This window comes from Marmota flaviventris, chromosome 20 (assembly GCF_047511675.1).
Source record: "Marmota flaviventris isolate mMarFla1 chromosome 20, mMarFla1.hap1, whole genome shotgun sequence".
NCBI lineage: Eukaryota > Metazoa > Chordata > Mammalia > Rodentia > Sciuridae > Marmota > Marmota flaviventris.
Window position 1 is genome coordinate 22,554,132 of NC_092517.1, and position 20,574 is coordinate 22,574,705.

The following is a 20,574-nucleotide window of genomic DNA, read 5'->3' on the forward strand; positions in this document are numbered from 1 at the left end:
GGATTTCTTTACTTCAGCCTTTCATGCTTGCATACGAGATGTTTTTTTTTTTTTTTTTTTGTCTTTGTTGGGGCTTACTCACAAACAAGAGGTTCCTTCAAAAGTTAGATAAGGTAACAGTGGACATGCTTGAAAAGGAGGTGTCTACTGTCCTTGAGAGGACTTGCCTGCAAATGGGATGTTCTGCCAAGTGGGCTAGGAGGGCGCTAAGAAAAATTTTTTATCTGTTCTTAACAAAGAGCAGAACTCAGCATGCTCCAGGCCAGGAATAGTTTAGCCATGAGAAGTGGGTCACTTCTGATTAGAAAGTAAAACTTCTGTATGCTATGTTTAATCAGCTGGAAGACCTGATTTATTGCTGTGGAAAGGCTGCCTTCTTTGTTCACAATACTATAAAAAGATTACTATATACAATAAAGGACTTTTTGTTTCTTCTGCTGCTTTGCTTGCACTGCTTCTTCTTTATTTCTCATGCTGACCTGCGATTGAATTACTGCAACAGGCTTTCATGTGGGGTTTATAGAAAACAGATTTGCAATATTGAAAAATAATTAAAAGGATGATTTTCTTATATCTTCAGGTGTTTAATCAAACTGCTGTTGGAAAAAAAATATTTTTTTAGTAGATCTTGTTCTCTTGCTTTCATATCAAGAGGCTGTTTCATGAAAAGAATGTCTAGATTTAGCCTAGGTTAAAAATCATAAGTAGACTATGAACACAAAACAAAAGGAACAAACTAAGTTGAAGGTATACTGGGCATTATGCATAGTTTTTACTATTTATTTCATGATGAGAAATAAAAATCATTTAGCTTTATTTTCAAAACATTGTCCAAATTAATTTACCCAAATTATTCCCTATTAAAAAACAAAACAAAACAAAACAAAACAAACAAACAAAAAAAAAAAACTTGAGTGTTCTTGAAAGTGTTTGAATAGTAAAAAGTAGTAAAGGATATGAAGCTGGAAAGAATTATGCTTCTATAACAGAGGAGTAATTCTTCAGTTACTAAATTCCTAGACAAGTTTTATAATTTTTTTGGGGGGTGCTGGGGATTCAACCTAGGGTCTTTTGCATTCACAGCAAGCACTATACCAATTTAACTATATCAAGAGCCCTAGAAAAGTTGCATGATTATTGTAGCCTAGGAAAATCTTTGAGTTTTTGAGGCAGGCAGTTGTGATTCTGAGTTCAAAACATGACTAGCCTCTTAGTATCTGTGGTATGATAAAATTTTATAAATTTAGAATAAACATATAAATATTCTCTGAAAGAAAAGAAAAAAAAGTATAAAATGCAAAGTATCTCCAGTTCCATATCCTTCCCTGTATCCCAGCAAATTGGCAATACTCTTTTATAGCGATTTTTATCAAGAGACAGTATCTCGTTGCCAATATATAAATAAAAAATGGCTATTATATTACAGCCAGTAAGAGAGAGAGAATATTGAAATGTACTGGTATTGTGCTTAGACCTAAAGTGTCTTGAATTCTTCCCGTTTTTATTTTTGTAAACCCCACCATCTTAAGAAGAAGAAGATCATATTAAGCTTATGAAGGAGAAGAGTCCTTGAGGATGAGAATGAAAACACAACAATGGACAGCCATCTCTCCTCCAGGAACAGGGTAACGATGTCAAATAGCAGAGCATATGCCTGTAAAAATTTCTGCTGAAATCACAAAAGCCCAGATTAACCCAGTCTACATTTGGCTTAGTCATAAACTGTTCATTTAAATCATGAATTTGTAAGTTTTCTGGTAGTTTGTAATACTTGATAGCTTGATAATACTTGATAACTTAAATAAATTTAATAGAAACATGAAGCCAGAATTCAAAACAGTAATTTCAAGTTAACTGCATAGATGTAGGCATGTTAGAAGCACTGAATTCACTTTTCTTGATTTAATGTTGAAAGTCCTATAAAATGATTTTCAGTAATGCCAAAATGCATGTAGACATGAAAGTGTTATTCATACTTTAACTCACAGTATACTCTACAACAAAAGATAAACCAGACAACCATAGCTGGATCATTAGGATGAAGGCCCAATGGTAAAATTAAAAAAAAATGTTTTAATATTTTTGTTTACAACTAACTTTTAATCTCAAGGTGTAGACAGAAATGAAGACACGGGGACACTTCCCCTCGGATTTGCATCATTCTTTGTTTGCTGTTTAATATATGAAAAGCCTACTGACCTTAACAATTATCAGTTTAGAAGAATGGCCCACCTTAGGCAACTCTCATCTTATAGCACACTCCTGGGTCTAAAAATATAATTTCTTTCTCATTTGGTTTAAAGGAGAAATATTGTTAAAAAAGACATTTTTTTTCTCACCTCTAATAATAAAGGAGGGTTTCAGTTATTCAATTTTCTACAGTCCAAGAAACCACACCACTCAGATATACGCTTGTGATGTGGCAGCCATTTGCCACATGTGGCTAATGAGTTTTTGGAATGTGGCTGATTTACATTGAGAAGTATTAGAAGTAGAAATAAGTATAAGGTTTGAAAGTTTAATGAAAAATAGATGTAGTTAGCTAACAATTTTTATTGTTTTTATATTAGAATAATAAAATTGTGGATATAGTGGGTTAAAAATAAAATAGTTTTCTTAGAAATTATAATCATAATTTTATTATGTAATAAAATTTTAAAATTATTTCATAATTTACATTATTGTAAAGTACCAATTATTTGTGATGACATAAATTATAAGAATTTATAGAAATTTATTTATAAATTATTATAATTATTAATTTTGTTTTACTTATGACCTCTAAAAGTTCAGTTGCACATATATTTATCATTTTATTTCTTTCAACCATGATGCTATAGAAGATTGTCTACTTTTTAAAAAAATCTAGCTACATCAAAATTTCAGAACATAAAATGGGTGTGTTGTTGTGTACTTTTAATGTTGGTGACTCAGGAAACTAAAGAAAGTTAATCACAAGCTTAGTGCCAGAATCAAAGTCTTAGTGAGATTCTGGGAAAAAAAATAAATTTTGAAGACAACTGGAGATGTTTCTCAGTAATGCATCACTGGTGTCTATCCCTGGAACCAACCAAACAAACAAGCCTCATTTAGCCAGAGTATGAAGGTTATGATAACAAAAAAAATGTAAAGTAATTCTCAGTATATTATTTGCATTTGTGAATCCGTCATTGGCATTATTGTTACCAATAATTGATATAACATTATATTCAACATTAAATACTTATGTCCCCTTATATATCCAGGTCTTCTTGCACATAGAAAGGTCTCTCTGAGAAGGAATATAATTAATATTTTGCTATTTTGAGGTACTATGGGCTGATTTAAAATTGGTTCACCTTATACTCAGAGGCAGAGGGGTCTGAGCTTGGAATTTTTTCTATTTAGGTAAAAATTATTAAATCAGAAGTGATTGGGGTGATAATTATTGAATTAGAGCAACAACCAAAGAATAGAGTGTAGGATTCAAAGTCTGTGAGACAAATCATCCTGGTCTCAGGCAAACTTTTTGATCCATCTCCAGTTTTTGTGATGCCTGGGTGGCTCTGTCACAGTCCTTCTTCCTATGACTTTCAGGGTCTAGAGTATTTTTAAAAATGATAAGTCTGCAGGGCTGGCCATTATTAAAACAGAAGAAATGAGCTGAGTAAAAGTAGTCAGAACTAATTGTGGGAACGTGAACTTTCCAGAGGTCACCTTTGTAATCTTCTAACCTTACTCGAAATTTGATAGAGCTCAATATACTCCCACCTCTGGCCCTCAGAATTGGGTTGACAGTCAGGATTCTACTTTTTGTCCTGTGCCAGATTGGTGACCTCTGCCTGGCCTGAAACCAACTCTGTACTTTCTTGCCTACACTGCTTCAGAGTGAAGGTTAAAGACAGGATCAGGACATGATAATTTTGACTAATGTCAAAATTATTTATAATTTATATTTGGAAGGAATTGTGGTCCAGGAGTTTTCAGTTTCTCTTTCCTTACCAGGTGGCACCGATTTTCAAGTGTGTTTTCCAAATGTGTGGTAAGCATGATTTTCCTAAATGTCATCTTTTTTCAGCTAATTCACTATATTATGAAGTATGGTTCCATGGAACATTTTAAATAGCACATAGTTTTAATTCATCTTTTCCTCTTAGTTTTGGATGAAATTTTAAAAAGTGTGTGTGTGTGTGTGTGTGTGTGTGTGTGCGCGCGCATGTGTGTGGTTGTACTTTTACATGAGAGGAACTTGTGGTTATAACATAAAACTCTTTAAAAAGTATTTGTACCTAATGCCAGATGAGAAGATGCATGTTCATAATCTCAGCATTTTAGCAGGCTGAAGTGAGAGGGTCAATGTATTGGGAATAAAAAATAACAAGGAGAGGGGGATGTTGCTCAGTGTGTAGACACTGCTGAGTTTAATCCTTAGTATTAAAATTAAAAGAATCTTTGAACCTTTTATTTATTTGTCTTTCATAAGCATAGATGGCAGGTTTAGGGTCCCCTTAAAAAACTTTAGAGTGTGATGTCTCCTCAGTATCTGCCATGTATTTGAGTGGCCATGGTGTAAAAATTACATGAAGCTGACCCAAGGTGCCCACAGGTCCCATGTTTGTTGAATTACCTCGTGAATACCAACCGGTGTGTAACCCTTTCTTCCTACAGAGCAGCTTGGCTCAGAGAATGGAGCACATTTTTAGACTAGCTGAATACTCTAGATACTCTAGAGATTACAGAAATATCCTTTATAGGTTTCATGTAAACAGATCAAATATTGGAATATTAATTATTTTTACCAAATGTTAGTTTCAGCTCCCCAGAAACACATTGCTTCTCAGATTCATTGATTTTGTAACTGAAAAGAAAGACAAATATTATTTTTGTCCTCCCTTTTACTCATCTAGAAAAGATTGATTAAAAGGTGCCAGAATTTGAAAGGAGAATAAACTATACCAAGGATTCAGAAAAAAAAATTTCAAATAAAATTGTATTCAAACTAAGGTAATTTTTTGAGCCTGTAAAAGAATATTATTGAAGGTTAAGTAAGATCTGAATTGTATCTGTGGCTATAATTTTCATTGCTGTGGAGCTATTTCTAGAATGTCAGGTTGCAAAAATTCAGAGATAGATAGGTAATAAGCAGCTTTTTGTTTTTCTAAATCTACATTGCAATACTTCAAATTCATCAAACATAAGATAGGAATGCATTCAAAATCTTAGGCTGTCAAGGGTTTCTTTTTAGAAGACATAGCAAATAAATAAGGTGAAATAAAAATGGACCAAAGGAGGTTAGAACATTCATATCTTTCTGGGCATATTAGGACATACCAACAATCACAACAACCTGGAGGTTGAGGAAGAAAGATCAAAGCTGAAGCTTAGTATAAAAAAAAGTTAAAAGGCCTAGAATATATCTTAGTTGTAGAATACCCCTGTACAAAAAAAAAAAAAAAAATCAAAATTCAAAATGAAGAATCCTTTACCCTGAATCCAATGAATACTTAGGAGTTTTAAGAAATTTGTTTGTATGTTGGTTTGGGCTGACATGAGATGGCTCAATATTCTAAGGGTTTCACATAAAGGAAATTACCTAGAGAATACCAACCTGCTTTTTTTTTTTTAATATTTGTTCTTACCCCTGAATGTAAAAGTGTTCAATTAAATATTTTTTTTAATGGAAAACAATGGGAATATTCAGAATGAGTATCTGAATCACCATATTTAAAACAGTGAGGATCTTCTAAATCATATCGGGAAAGGGGCACTTCTGTAGCAGAATATAAAAATTCAACCAGTTATTTCCTAAAATGGCTTATATAAGTGTCCCATTTTCCTCTCACATTTTTTATGTTCTTTGCAAGGTTTCAATTGTCAGCTTCCAGATTTATATAATTTATGAGAAACTGGCATACATAAGTGTGTTCCTTTTTATCAGAATAAGTAACTTGAGTGAGTAGATGTAGAGACCCCTAATTTATAGGAAATGAATCATAAATATAAATATTGTTCTATTCTGGGGATTGAAACTGGCACCTCAGTTAGTAAAATTTGATAGTAGTGAACACCAAACTTGTGGGATCTGTACTAGATGGTATCAGAATTATTGAACTACTAGTTGTTGAATTATTGGTTGTTGTGCAAGTTTGCACATTTGGTATCAAAAGGGGTTGCAGAGTCAGGAGTAGTGGCACAAACCTGTAATCATAGTGATGTGGAAACTGATGTAGGAGGAAAGTAAGTTTGAGTCCAGGCTCAGTAATTTAGAGACCCTAAGCAAATTTGTAAGCCCATTTATCACAATTTAAAAAAAAAAAAAAAAAAAACTTCGTGAAATGCATTTCAGGGGTAGAGTGCCCTGGATTAAATCTCTAATTTAAAAAAAAATGCTCTTTCAGAAGAAAGACATCACAGATCAGAATGTTAAATTAACTTCATGTATTTGTAGGTTCAGTAGTGAAAATTGAGACCCTGGAAAGAGGAGTATTTCCATGCTGTCAGAGAAGGTTTATGGTGCCAGAACCTTTCAGAATTTTTTCTTAACTGCTTAGTAATCTCTCTCTTTCTACTTTGAAATGAGCCAAGTGAGGGTACAGTTTCACAGTGAGAGTGGTTTTACAAATCTGGGAATGTTAAACCTGATGTGTCAGTTTCTTTATGAACTGAGAGATTAACAGTCTATTCACTTAATTTGCTTTTTTATTTTTATTTTTTTTTGTTATAACTTTGTGCCATGTAATTCAATTTGACCAAATTGTTTTGTAATAGTTTGATAGTTGAAAATTTTTTTTCTTTTGTTTTAGAAGTGAGTTGTGATGTTGTGGTCTGCAGGAGTAAAAGTACTTTTTTAAATACAGTATAGATTTATAGTAAATTTAATTAATGAGAAGATACACAACTTTGGAGGTAACCATTGAAATTAATATGTGGACTGTTGAAAGTTTGGTGTGTCTTTAGTGATCTCTTATGTCTTCTACACACTGTGGTGACCACAGTTGTATGAGGATAGTCATTACTTATAATTTTACTATGCATGTCTCAAGTATAATTGCTTTGTTTGGATGTGCTTCTTTTGAATATTCAATAACTAATTGCAACTATTATTTATCCTTTGGAATTATGTTGGTTTTTTCCCACTTTATTGCTTCAGTGTTTTGCTTCACATGGGCTACTCCCTGGGTTTCATTATATCAAAATTATACACCAATTTTTCGGCTTATAACAAATTATTGATGCTGGGGATATAGCTCAGTTGGTAAAGTGCTTGCCTTTCATGCTCAAGGCCTTGGGTTCAATCCCAAGTGCCACAAAAAAATGTATCTTATTGAATGGTTGACATCACTACTATATGTGAAAGCCACATCTTTTAACTCTCATTAAAATTTATATGAAATTAAATACTATGCCATTAATCATATAAATTATGTGATATGTATTTACTCATTTTTATTTCAGGAACCATTAACATTAAGGGATGTGGTCATTGATTTTTCAGAAGAGGAATGGAAATGCCTGGACCCTTCTCAGCAGATTTTATATAGAGATGTGATGTTAGAGATCTGTAGAAACCTGCTCTTTATTGGTGAGCCTAAATTTCATTCAGAACTTCTAATTCAAAACCAATATTTAATTTTTTATCTGTATAGAGTATCTTATGCAAGCTTCTATTTTGCTTGAAAAAGTGTTAGTTTGTTGTTTTTAGGACAAAGATTGGTCATTTGTTTATGTAGAAAAGAATGTTAAAGACTTTTCTTTATGTTTAACTTATCATTTCTAAGTAGTGCTCACAATGCAGAGAATAAAAATGGTTTCAAAGTATTTTAGTGTTTTTTCCTGAAAAAAAAAAAAAAAGATTGGGAAAATAATTGTGTAGAATCTTATAGGGTGTTTTCTCTTTATTTTTTTTTTCTACTGAGGACAACATTAAAAAGCCTTCTCTAGTTACCAAGAAAATAACAAAATGTGACATATTCCATTTTCCATCAAAAATGTCTTGCTGTCTGTAAGTTATCTTTGGTGACCTTTCTGTCCCCAAAGAAATAATCTTGGTATTTGAAGAGAAAACTGACAGTAGACATATATCAAAGTGGGTAGAAATCAATGAAGCAAAGAATATAGATGAGCGGATCAAATGTCAAAGAGGAATTTACATTTTAAAATGTGAATTGATAAGCTAATTTCTGACACAATTAATTTTTTCAAGCCTAGGTTTATTTCTGTTGCAATCATTAAAGAGCATTCCATATTCCATACTCTATGTTTACCATACATATCAATTATTTAAGCTCCTTCTTGTTCTCCAGTGATCTCCCTACATTCAAATTAACAAAGCATTGTAAAAAAAAAAAGACAGAGACAAGAGGCAGGGAAGGTGGCATAATGACAAGGAGGCCAAGATGCCAAGCTTATTCCTCAGTTATATACAAACTGTGTAATGTTAGGAGTTTTGTGTAGCTCTCAAGAATGTCCATTGTATAAACCTATTGTTATGTGGACATGTTTAGGCTCAGTGAAACACTGTGTTTATCTATAAAGAAAGTTCCTTTATTCCCAGGAGCTGTGTGCCAGAGATCATGTTTTAGGCTGATAACACTCTAGTACAGAGCCTTTTCAAGCAGGGAATTGCCATAACAGCTTGACATTGCACATGTATTTTATTATTTTAATAGTTCCTGGGGATATCGCAGGGCATTCTAAGGTAAGAGTGCCTGTAATCCCTGGGAGTTTGCTCGCCAGAGGAATGCTTCTCTGTATATTTCCACAATCAGAATCCCTACAGAGTATTCCAAAATGCCTGTGAGGATATTTACAACCTGACATTTATTGGTATTTGGGGGATCTCTAGAAAATTTGCTCATTTCGAAATATTTCTAGGTAAAACTATTGTAATATATTAATATTATAGGAGAGTTTCTTTAATATAATTTAAATATTTATTCATTCAAAATTTTCTCATCAGAGCTTTATATGAATGCTTATATTGGATATTCTGTGAAATTTTTCTGCCATGTAATGAATAGCAGTATTTCACAATACCTGCTCCTAGTGGTTAGGTAAGTATTGCTGATCAATGTGGTTTAAGGAAGAATTTTCAGAGCTGGGGCTGCAGTTTAGTGGCAGAGGGCTTTCCTCACATATGTGAGGTACTGTGTTTGATCCTTAGCACTACATAAAAATAAACACATATAATGAATGCATTCTGTTCACCTATCACTACAAAAAAGTTAAAAGAAATATTTCTATTATAATACAATTATCCAGAATTTTGTTGGTTACATTTTTTTGAATTCTTGTGGGTTTTTTTTTTTTTTTTTTTTTTTTTTTGAGTTTCACTCAATAGAGAGCTTCAGTGTTGTTCATTAGGTATTATCACATGAGTGATATTGTTTTTATTTCTATATCTATATAATTAAATAGAAATTATCATGATTTGTCACTTTAGGAAAACATTAGTTGAAGTTAAACTGCACGTGAACCATGTGCCAATTTTCAATGAATTTTTCTATGCTTTTACTTACATGTATAAATATTACCCTATTTTATATATGATTTTTATATAGTACCTTGATTGTTTATACTCAGTTCTTGTGCTTAATCATATAATGTATCTATGTGTGTACACACACACACACACACACACACACACACACACAATGCGAATTGAACTCAGGTTCTTATAATATTGAGCTACATCATTTCCCCCTTTTGAATTTTTAGTTTACAATAGACACTTGCTAAGTGGATGAAGCTGAAATTCTATTTCCATGCCTCAGCCTTTCTTTCAAGTAGCTAGAATTAATGGCATATTCATTCTCTCTATGTATGATTCTGTTCTTTTGTCTAGGAGTAAGACTTTATCATTTTTCAGGTACCATAAAGATGTTTACAATTCTGTTTATCTTTTCTGTATTTGTCAAATTTTTAATTGTGATCAAAACTGTACACTGTATAACTTTTCTGAAATCACTGTCTTATATATTTTGAATTTACTGGTCAATAGTGTTTATTTAAATTGTTTTGTAAGATTTTTTTTTTTTTTAGAAAGTATATATCACATAAAACATAGTTCATTTTTCCTCTAAACAAGTACTCCTTTGTCTCACCTTTTCATCCCTGATGCTATTCTTTTTGGTCTCTATATTTGGCTACAGTAGATATCTCTCATATGTAGAATTACCTTGTATTTGTGTGTGTGTGTGTGTGTGTGTGTGTGTGTGTGAATTACTATTTCACTTTATATACTATCTTAAAAGTTAAAATCTGATCATTGTAGATATTATATAATTTCTTATCTTTGTAAAGTCTTAAAACTTTTCATATTTCATTCCAAATCGCCTACATGTAATCATGTGAAATGTAATTTTATTGGCTTGCCACATTGGTCTCAATTGAATGTTGTTTTAATGAGAATGGGTCCCTAAATGTATTTTGATTTGACCATCAATTTGAGGGCTAATTGATGTACTTTCAGTTTTATTACTCATGGCTTTCTCATTTAATCTCAAGTTAACATAAATCTATTGAATATTGTAACTTTTATTATTTTTATATAAGGAAGCATTTTTTTTTTAATTTTAATATGTGTAGTTATGTATGCACCCAGGATATTACCTAGAATTGTTCAAATAACTTATTTTGTACATGTAAAAATAATATTGATTTTTTTGATTGGTATTACATGGACTTCATACATGACACTGGGTGCTATAGGCTTTTTTTCTGTAGAAGAGGTGTTTAACCACTGAGCCACATTCACACTCCTTTTTGGGGAAGGGTACTGGGGATTGACCCTCGGGGCACTTGCCCATTGAGATCCATCCCAAGCCCTATTTTATATTTAATTTAGAAACATGGTCTCCTTCAGTTGCTTAGTACCTTACTTTTGATGAGGCTAGATTTGATCTCAGAATCCTGCTGTCTCAGACTCCCAAGCTGCTTGAATTACAAGTGTGGGTTATCACACCTGGCTGGCAGCTATTTTTATATTTCATTTTGTTACAATGTCTAGATAAATTGCTTAGGGCCTTGCTTAATTGCTGAATTTAGCTTTAAATTCATATTTATAAATTTTAAATATCACTTTTGCTTTTGATTTCCAACTTATTATGTTATATTACAATGCAACTTCAATATGGTAATATCTGTTAACATTTGTTTTGTGCTTTTAACCTGATCTCTTTGGAATAATATTCCATAGACTATAGGGAATATTGCCTCTGTAAACCAAAATGGTTTTTAATGTTTTTGAAGGTTTTTTAATTCCTTGGGTAATAATGGAATGCTATTTTTTATTCTTTGCATTAATTGGGGATTGATGTCTCCTATTATTACTTTGTTGGTTTCTATGATGGTGAATTTGGTCTGTGTTTTCTTTCTGTATATGGAAAACATTATTTGAGTTACAAATACATTCACTATGATTGTATTCCAGGGATTTGCCATATTTATTTTTATATAATATTCTACTTTGTCTCTTATTTATATAAGTATTATCAACAATTTAGAATGAAATATTTGTTTTATCCTTTTGTTTTTAGTCTTTTTGTGACTTATGTTTAATGGGAATCTTTTGTAGATTTATATCTGACATAGTTAACATAGTTTTTAGGTTAGTCATATAGTGTTTTGATTAGTTTTTTTTTTTTTCAAAATAGTGTATTGATACTTAAATTACTGATGAGAAAAAACTTACTTCTATAGTTTTCAAGTTTTGTTGATTTCTTATAATTTTTTCTAGTATTAAAAACTGCCTTAATTTGTAGTTCATGCATTTTTATGGTTGTATTTTATTTTTTCCTATTTTTTATCTTTGATGTTTATTTTACATTACTTTGGAATTATTTAAGTGTTTAAAAACAGTAGAAAAAATTGGAAATAACATTCTTATATTCTTAAATGAATATACAACCAATGTAACTCCACATAATTTACCACCAAAACGATAGGTTGTTATAATTTATGAATCTATGATATGTAAAGATACATTCTACTGTAATGTATAACTAAAGAAAAAATAATTAAAAGAGTAAAGTTCTTAGTTTGCACTACATTTTAATCTGAATTAACTTTGGTTTCCTAAAACAATTAGTGTCTTTACATGTGTTACATGTGTTGCCATGATTTGTAATTGATGTCACACCTGCTTTTCTAATTTATACTAATTAACAAAAATTTATGATAATTTTTATGCTTTAATTTTCCACATTCTTTAGTAGAATGAAATATTTTCTGTAAAACAATGAAAGTAAAATAAAATATATATTTGTATATATTTTCCTTTTCCACCAAATCTATCCAAATTTTATATAATTTCTGTTGTGCAGATTTATTTTATTGGAAATATTCTACTGATTCTTTCTCTTACAGCAGGTCAAGCAGTAAAGCAATTTTTGAATATTTTCATATCTTGAAAGCATGTATTTTTGTTAAAGTTCAAAAAATGGTATTGGTAGATAAAATATTCTAGGTTTATATTTTCTTTTTTTTTTCAACATACATACGTATATATCCCAATTCTGGAAGTCTTCTGCAAAGCAATCAACTTTTAATCATTAAAGAATATCTTTGTAAATAAAATTTCTCTTTTTCTTAGTTATAACATTTTTTTCTTGAAAAGTTTTAAAAATTTGATTATAAATTTATTAGCTTTTTTCTTTTATTTATTTATTTATAGGGAACTTAACTCAGGGGCACTCAACCATTGAGTCACATCACCAGCACTATTGTGTATTTCATCTAGAGACAGGGTCTCACTGAGGTGCTTAGTGCCTCACCATTGCTAAGTCTGTCTTTGAACTTGTGATACTCCTGTCTCAGCCTCCTGATATTCTGGGATTAAAGTCATGCCCTACTATGTCCAGCACTACCTGTGTCTTTTAATTAATTCTAGCCTTTGATATATTTTCTTCTTCAAATTTTTAATTTATGAGCCTGTTTGTGTGTTGGCGGGGGTGCTAGGGATAAAGCCCAACATTTTGCATGTGAGGCAATCAATCTACCATCTAAAATGTATCCCCATCCTGAGACTTTTTTTTAAAGAATATTTCTAGGATATAATTTCTACTTTTTCTGTTGCTTTTTTTTCTGAATTTTTTTCAATTTTCTACATTGTTATTTAGTTTAATAAAGATCTTTCAAGTGGTTATTGGGCATTGCTTAGATAATTAACAACATCAATTTTCCATCTCTCAATTGTTTGTTTGCTTGAGTTGATTATACCCTTTATTGTGTGAGCTATTATTTACATTGGGATTTTTCTATTTAAAATCTGTTAAACTAGATCATTATAGTCATTTTGGAAAATATTTGGAAGTTACAATGTAAACAAAAATAGGTCATGTGCAATGATATATAAATGTAATTCCATATAATTGGAAATCTAAGGCAGTGAAATGCAGTTTGAAATAAATTTTAGCATTGTTGTAATAAACTGTCTCAAAAGAAAGTATAAACATAGAAAGGTCTATGAATGTAGTTTAGTGATAGAATATCACTGTATTTAATCATAAGAAATATTCCCCAAAAAGATTAAAAAAAAAAAACTTAATAAGAAATTTATTTCCTGCAAAATTTTAGTCACAGAAGGAGTTCAAATATATTGAAATGAAGGGCTGTGATTGTAATAACATCAGCCAGTTTGAATGTTGTCCTCATCTGTGGTGCTACAAATTCTTAAGATGATTTTCAAAGTTCTCACAGCTTTTGTCATCATATTGTAGTAAATTCTATATATTTCTTGAGTAATAATGGCCTTGAATCATACTGCTCTGTTGCTATATGCCCCCCACACTTTGATAAGGTTTTATACATTTGCAGAGTATATTCACCATAGTATTGTAAGTAGAATAACTTGCTATTTTAATTTTTTTCAGGTATGACTTCTAATCCAAACCAAGAATTTTCAGAAGAACAAAAAATAAAATATTTTTTGCAAAATTTGATAAAGAGCAGGTATGGATACCGAGACAGTTAATACTTAATTTTAAACAAGAAATAGAAATTAAAAGAGAGGGAAGTTCAGAAAAATTTTAATAAAGAGAAAAAATCATGAAAAATTATTTACACAGAAAATTACAAATTCATCAGGTTTTATTATTACAAACATCTAAGAAGACTGACTCCTCAACTTGTGCCAGCCACTTTTTGTTTGGTTAAAACTTTTAAGTACATTATTGTAATTGTAAAATATTTATTACTCAGTATTTTGTGTAAAAGTACTTACAATGTACAGTATTTTCAAATGCAAAAACATGTATCAAAGTACATATATACTCAAAGTTTACAGGCCATTATAAAGCTGAATCTTTAAAATACCTTCAGGAAAATAATGATTCAACCAATTTACTCAGCTTTACAAATAAAATTAGAATAGAAATGGGCATTTTATTGAAAAAAAATCTAAATAGTAATAAAATGCTTATTAATCAGTTTTATTTTAATTTTTAATAATCTCTATGTCATTGCACATTAGATAACAGTCTACAGATCACTAATACAAAATTGCAATATTTTCATCAGTTTTATGAAGTAATAAGGAAGTGATTTTCTACACAGTATAGACAAGTTGTCTCATTATTTAAACACATATGTAGTATTTTTACTTAGAGACAAGAAAAATACGCAGATTGAGGAGAAATGGAAATGCTACAATAAGCCTCACTAAAACTTTCTGTTGAAAAGAACTATTGGGTAATTAAATATGCTTAAGGTAAAAGTTTGGTAGGCATTGCTTTTTAAATGCAATAATAATTAATAAATGTGAAGAGAAGCAGTTAGGTCCTTCTAAAACACATCAAATGAGCATACATCTCATCTTTCATGTACAGCAATTGAAACAAAAGAAAGACTCAGGTCCTTCTAAAACAGTCTCCCAGAAAACCCAAAGCCCAAACGGCTTGCAGGGATGCATCAAACCCCAAAAGCAGACATGAGGAAATTATGAGAACAGTGTAAGGCTTCTGGCACTCTTCTGGGCTCATGCTGAGGAGTAGAAATATGCCTGTTGCATAAGCAATAAGGAAGGTGTGAAGCTAATGAAGAACACTGAAGGACTAAATCTTGTAATTGTAAAACTTTTAAGAAAATTAAAACAGCCACATTGGTGAGGTAAGACCACATTTGAATGGGGCATGTCTTACAATGAAATTTCTCCTCCTTAGGGAACTAAGATCTATAATGTCTTTGTCATTCCATGTTTCTGTCTACTGTTTCAGAATACAATTTTTGTTGACCCTTCTCCATGAAAATCGATGGTTTGAGTCAAGGGTGCTTGTAAATATTCATTTATAATTTTAATTCAACTTGAAGCAGTCTTTGTATAGTTACCTATCTATGTATGGCTCACAAGTTAGTGTGATCACTCCATGTAATGGGACCTCAAACATTCCACCTGAGTCATTTCCTTCTTGGAAAGTGATGAATAAAATGAATACATGAAATAAATAGTAAAGGAATATGAGACAGTATCATAACTTATGTGAAAAGAGGTAAAGTACCTTATAGATTCTCTAGAACACACAGGATCTAAAAAACAATGACTAGATAATTTTTCCATTTTTTTAAGGGAGTGTACATCAGAGGTTGGAATGAGATTTCAACAGGAAGAGTCTTTCTTCAGATTGGCATTCTCGCAAGTCTCACCCATATCTGTGATGCTATGTGGCTATGTGGCTCCAATGGATGAAAACATCTCCAGTGCCATGCTGAATTTAGATGAAACTAGGTAGCATACAATATGTACTGGATAGTGTCAAACCAGCTGAATTTCAACTGTGAGTTCCCAGATACCAGACTTTTTCCCTAATGGCTTTCATGCTTTTTTTTTTTTTTTAAATTCATGCACAGTTCATACATATCTTTCAGCAGCTCCATCTGAGATGCACTGCTTCATCTTTCATAGCAACAGGGATTTTTGACCAAACTCCAAGTGAATATCCCAAACGATCTATGCATTCTGTGGTTGTAGGTGGAATGGAAAAAACTTTCCAAGTGTGAGATCCAGAGACGTCCTTGATCCTATACATGTACCCAGTGAACTAAATCCTGTTGCCATTATATTTTTCTGAGGCCCTGGCACTACTCATCTATGCATCTCAAGGAATATTTTTTCAACAATTCAAAAGTATTCTCTAACTGATTTCAGCAAGCTAGTTACATCAACACCCTCAGTGATAGATATTTTTGCTGGAAAGTTGAACAGTTCAGATGCAGTTTGCTCTTTGGCATAATGAAAAATGCTCTGGCACATCAGGGCCATGATTTTGTCCCAGTGCCTGCAGGATTCCCCACAAATTAAAACCAGACAAGAGGGTTTTGGAGGCAAAGAGGAACGGTAGGGATATGGGGCATTGGCTAAGCTGGAGAGAGACAACAATACATGGCAGTCACATTTGAGGACACTTGTGTGCTTTTAAATATACTTGCATAGCATTTTGTAATTACACCCTTCCTCTAAAAAATGAAAAATTTTCTATGTAGTCTATTTCATGCTTTAGTTAGTCACTGGAATAATTTGAAATGCACCATTTTGTAAATACCCACAAATATTTTTGTAGACAAGATAGAATAAGAATGAGGAGGAGGAGAAAGAGAAGAAGAAATTTCTGAGTTTTAGTAGTCTAAAATGATGCAATGAACAGTTTCTCCTTGTGGCAATGCATGGAATTATAATGAATGTGGGAAATATTTGTACTTACCTACTATTGCTTAATTTAAAAGTAGATGTAGATACTTGGAGAGACCTCTACATTTATGATAGATCTTTCAGGACCTATAGACAATCTCTACCCTACGTAATTAGCAGTATATTAGATTTGGTGTAAAATAATGTAAATTCTGTGAAAGTCATTAAAATTTCCTTCTTTTTTAAATTCTAGAAGACACTCATGTGATCATTTAAAAGAGCTCTACAATGATAAAAGTGAAAAAGATTCTAATCCGTGCCCAAAACTTATTTATCCAAGCTTTCATAATCAAGAGGTGAATTACAGATATAAGGTATGTGAAAGCACTTTTAATAAAACTACACGAATTCCTGAACTCCAGAGAATTAATATTTGTGGGAAGCCCTACAAGATGAAAAAACATGTAAAAGCATTTAAACATTCCTCAATTGTTTATCAGAGCAGTGAAAAATCCTCCATTAGTGAAGAAAGTGAAAAATATTTTACTCAAATTCCATCCGTTACTAAAAACCATAGGCTTTACAATGGAGATACACCTTACAAATTGAAGAAATGTGAAAATGTTTTTAAGTGTTGCTTAAACCTTTTAAAACACTACAGTAATTATACTGGAGTGAAAATCTGGAAATGTAAAGAAAGTGTCAAAGCTCTTAAACAAAAATCACACCTTACAGAACACCAGAAAATTTATACTGGAGAAAAGCCATACAAATGTAAAGAATGTGGCAAATCTCTCAATCAAAAATCATGCCTTACTCAACACCAGAGAATTCATACAGGAAAAACTCCATACAAATGTAGAGAATGTGGCAAAGCTTTTAATCAAAGATCCCACCTTACTCAACACCAGAGAATTCATACTGGAGAAAAGCCATACAAATGCAAAGAATGTGGAAAAGCTTTTAATAAAAATTCACACCTTACTCAACACCAGAGAATTCATACAGTGAAAAAACCATACAAATGTAGAGAATGTGGCAAAGCTTTTAATCAAAGATCACACCTTACTCAACACCAGAGAATTCATACTGGAGAAAAGCCATACAAATGCAAAGAATGTGGAAAAGCTTTTAATCAAATATCCCACCTTACTCAACACCAGAGAATTCATACTGGAGAAAAGCCATACAAATGCAAAGAATGTGGAAAAACTTTCACTGGAAAATCATGCCTTACTCAACACCAGAGAATTCATACAGGAAAAACTCCATACAAATGTAGAGAATGTGGCAAAGCTTTTAATCAAAGATCACACCTTACTCAACACCAGAGAATTCATACTGGAGAAAAGCCATACAAATGCAAAGAATGTGGAAAAGCTTTTAATAAAAATTCACACCTTACTCAACACCAGAGAATTCATACTGGAGAAAAGCCATACAAATGCAAAGAATGTGGAAAAGCTTTTAATCAAATATCCCACCTTACTCAACACCAGAGAATTCATACTGGAGAAAAGCCATACAAATGCAAAGAATGTGGAAAAACTTTCACTGGAAAATCATGCCTTACTCAACACCAGAGAATTCATACTGGAGAAAAGCCATACAAATGTAGAGAATGTGGCAAAGCTTTTAATAAAAAATCACACCTTACTCAACACCAGAGAATTCATACTGGACAAAACCCATACAAATGCAAAGAATGTGGAAAAGCTTTTAATAAAAATTCACACCTTACTCAACACCAGAGAATTCATACTGGAGAAAAGCCATACAAATGTAAAGAATGTGGCAAAGCTTTCAATAAAAAATCACGTCTTACTCAACACCAGAGAATTCATACAGGGAAAAAACCATACAAATGTAGAGAATGTGGCAAAGCTTTTAATCAAAGATCACACCTTACTCAACACCAGAGAATTCATACTGGAGAAAAGCCATACAAATGCAAAGAATGTGGAAAAGCTTTTAATCAAATATCCCACCTTACTCAACACCAGAGAATTCATACTGGAGAAAAGCCATACAAATGCAAAGAATGTGGAAAAACTTTCACTGGAAAATCATGCCTTACTCAACACCAGAGAATTCATACTGGAGAAAAGCCATACAAATGTAGAGAATGTGGCAAAGCTTTTAATAAAAAATCACACCTTACTCAACACCAGAGAATTCATACTGGAGAAAAGCCATACAAATGCAAAGAATGTGGAAAAGCTTTTAATCAAATATCCCACCTTACTCAACACCAGAGAATTCATACTGGAGAAAAGCCATACAAATGCAAAGAATGTGGAAAAACTTTCACTGGAAAATCATGCCTTACTCAACACCAGAGAATTCATACTGGAGAAAAGCCATACAAATGTAAAGAATGTGGCAAAGCTTTTAATAAAATATTATGCCTTACTCAACACCAGAGAATTCATACTGGGGAGAAACCATACAAATATCAACAATGTGGCAAAGCTTCTAATTGAAGGTCACTCCTTAGTCGACACCAGAGATTTCATATGGGAGAAAAGCCATACAAATGCAAATAATGTGGCAAAGGTTTTAATCAAAGATAATGCCTTATTTGACACCAGAGAATTAATGCTGGGGAAAAGCCATAGAAGTGTAAAGAATATGGCAAGGCTCTTTATCAAAGATCACACATTTCTCAACACCAGAGAATTCATAGTGGAGAGAAACCATACAAATGCAAAGAATGTGGCAAAGCTTTCTATTATGAAAAGTATTGTTGTTTACAAATGTTAAGAATGTGGCAAAGTTTTAAGTATGCTTCAAGTGTTAACAAGAAGCAGATCATTCATACTTGAGACAATTCTCACAAATTTATAGACTGTAAATGTCATTTGTTGTAAAATCACACCTCATTAGTCACCAGAAATTTCATGCTGGAAAGAAAAATTACAATTGCCCAGAGATAGCTCCACAGTTCTGACTCCATGAAACCCCAACCCTTGCCCAACTGGCCATTACTCAGGGGCCCATGGAAGTGGGCAGGAAGCATGGTTGGATCCTTGGCCCTCTTTCCTTCTGTCGAACTCTCCATGTTCACTTGTCCTTGCCTCAATTTCTCTGTATTGATTGAATTTAATTCACCTTTTTTTTTTCTGAAGGTATCTCTGGACTTAAAGGCCTCTTTTTCACCAAATCAACATATTAATAAATATGCCTGAAGTCTAAGATCACATCAGTGTTTTCCCGATAACCTCTGATGAACAGCATGTTCCTTTGTCAATGTTTTATTTATTTTATTTTATTTGGGGGGTATACGGAGGTTTGAATTCAGGGGCACTTAACCACTAAGCCACATCCCAGAACTGTTTTGTATTTATTTAGAGACACAATTTCACTGAGTTGCTTAGGGCCTCAATTTTTCTACTAAGGCTGGATTTGAACTTGGGAATCTCCTGTTTCAGCCTCCTGCACTGCTTGGATGACAGGCATGCATCACTGCATCCAGAAGTCAATGTTTTTTGCCCTGTAGTTAGTTATCAAATTTTACTCAGGTTTTCATATCTATAAAAAGCCTTCAAATATATTTTTTGTCACACTTCAGGGATCAGATTCTTGCTTTTAAAATGTCCTGCATGATACATCTTAGCTTTCTATACCAAATGCAGAGTTTTCAAGATCAAAACCAGGTGGCTGAGAAACAAAGATATTGAACAGCGTAATGCAACACATGTTGTGGTTAAATCCACACTTGTAATTGGTGTGAATGCTCACACTAAATAGACAGCAGGAGGCCTGTCCATAATCCGTGAGGGCCCTGAGCCTCCATTCATGATTTTGAGCCCCTGAGCCTCCAGATGGTTTGCACAAAAGAGAAAGAAGCATACTACTTTTTCCCACCCCTAAACATACTATAGCATTTATTAGATAGACCAGAGGAAGCACTGTGTGTCTTTGTACCAATGTGTGGCTCCGCTTGCATATATATGACATCTGTTTTGGAGAAC

At 32.4% G+C, this 20,574-nt stretch overlaps 1 protein-coding gene across 1 annotated transcript in view; it reads left to right on the forward strand.

Annotated features, from left to right (window-relative positions):
- Positions 1 to 19,083, forward strand: part of LOC139703066 (zinc finger protein 420-like) — a 119,350-nt gene extending 100,267 nt beyond the window's left edge. The window contains 1 exon segment of the mRNA XM_071605980.1: positions 17,381 to 19,083. Coding sequence (XP_071462081.1) covers positions 17,381 to 19,083 — 1,703 coding nt within the window.
- The last annotated feature ends 1,491 nt before the right edge of the window (positions 19,084 to 20,574 follow it).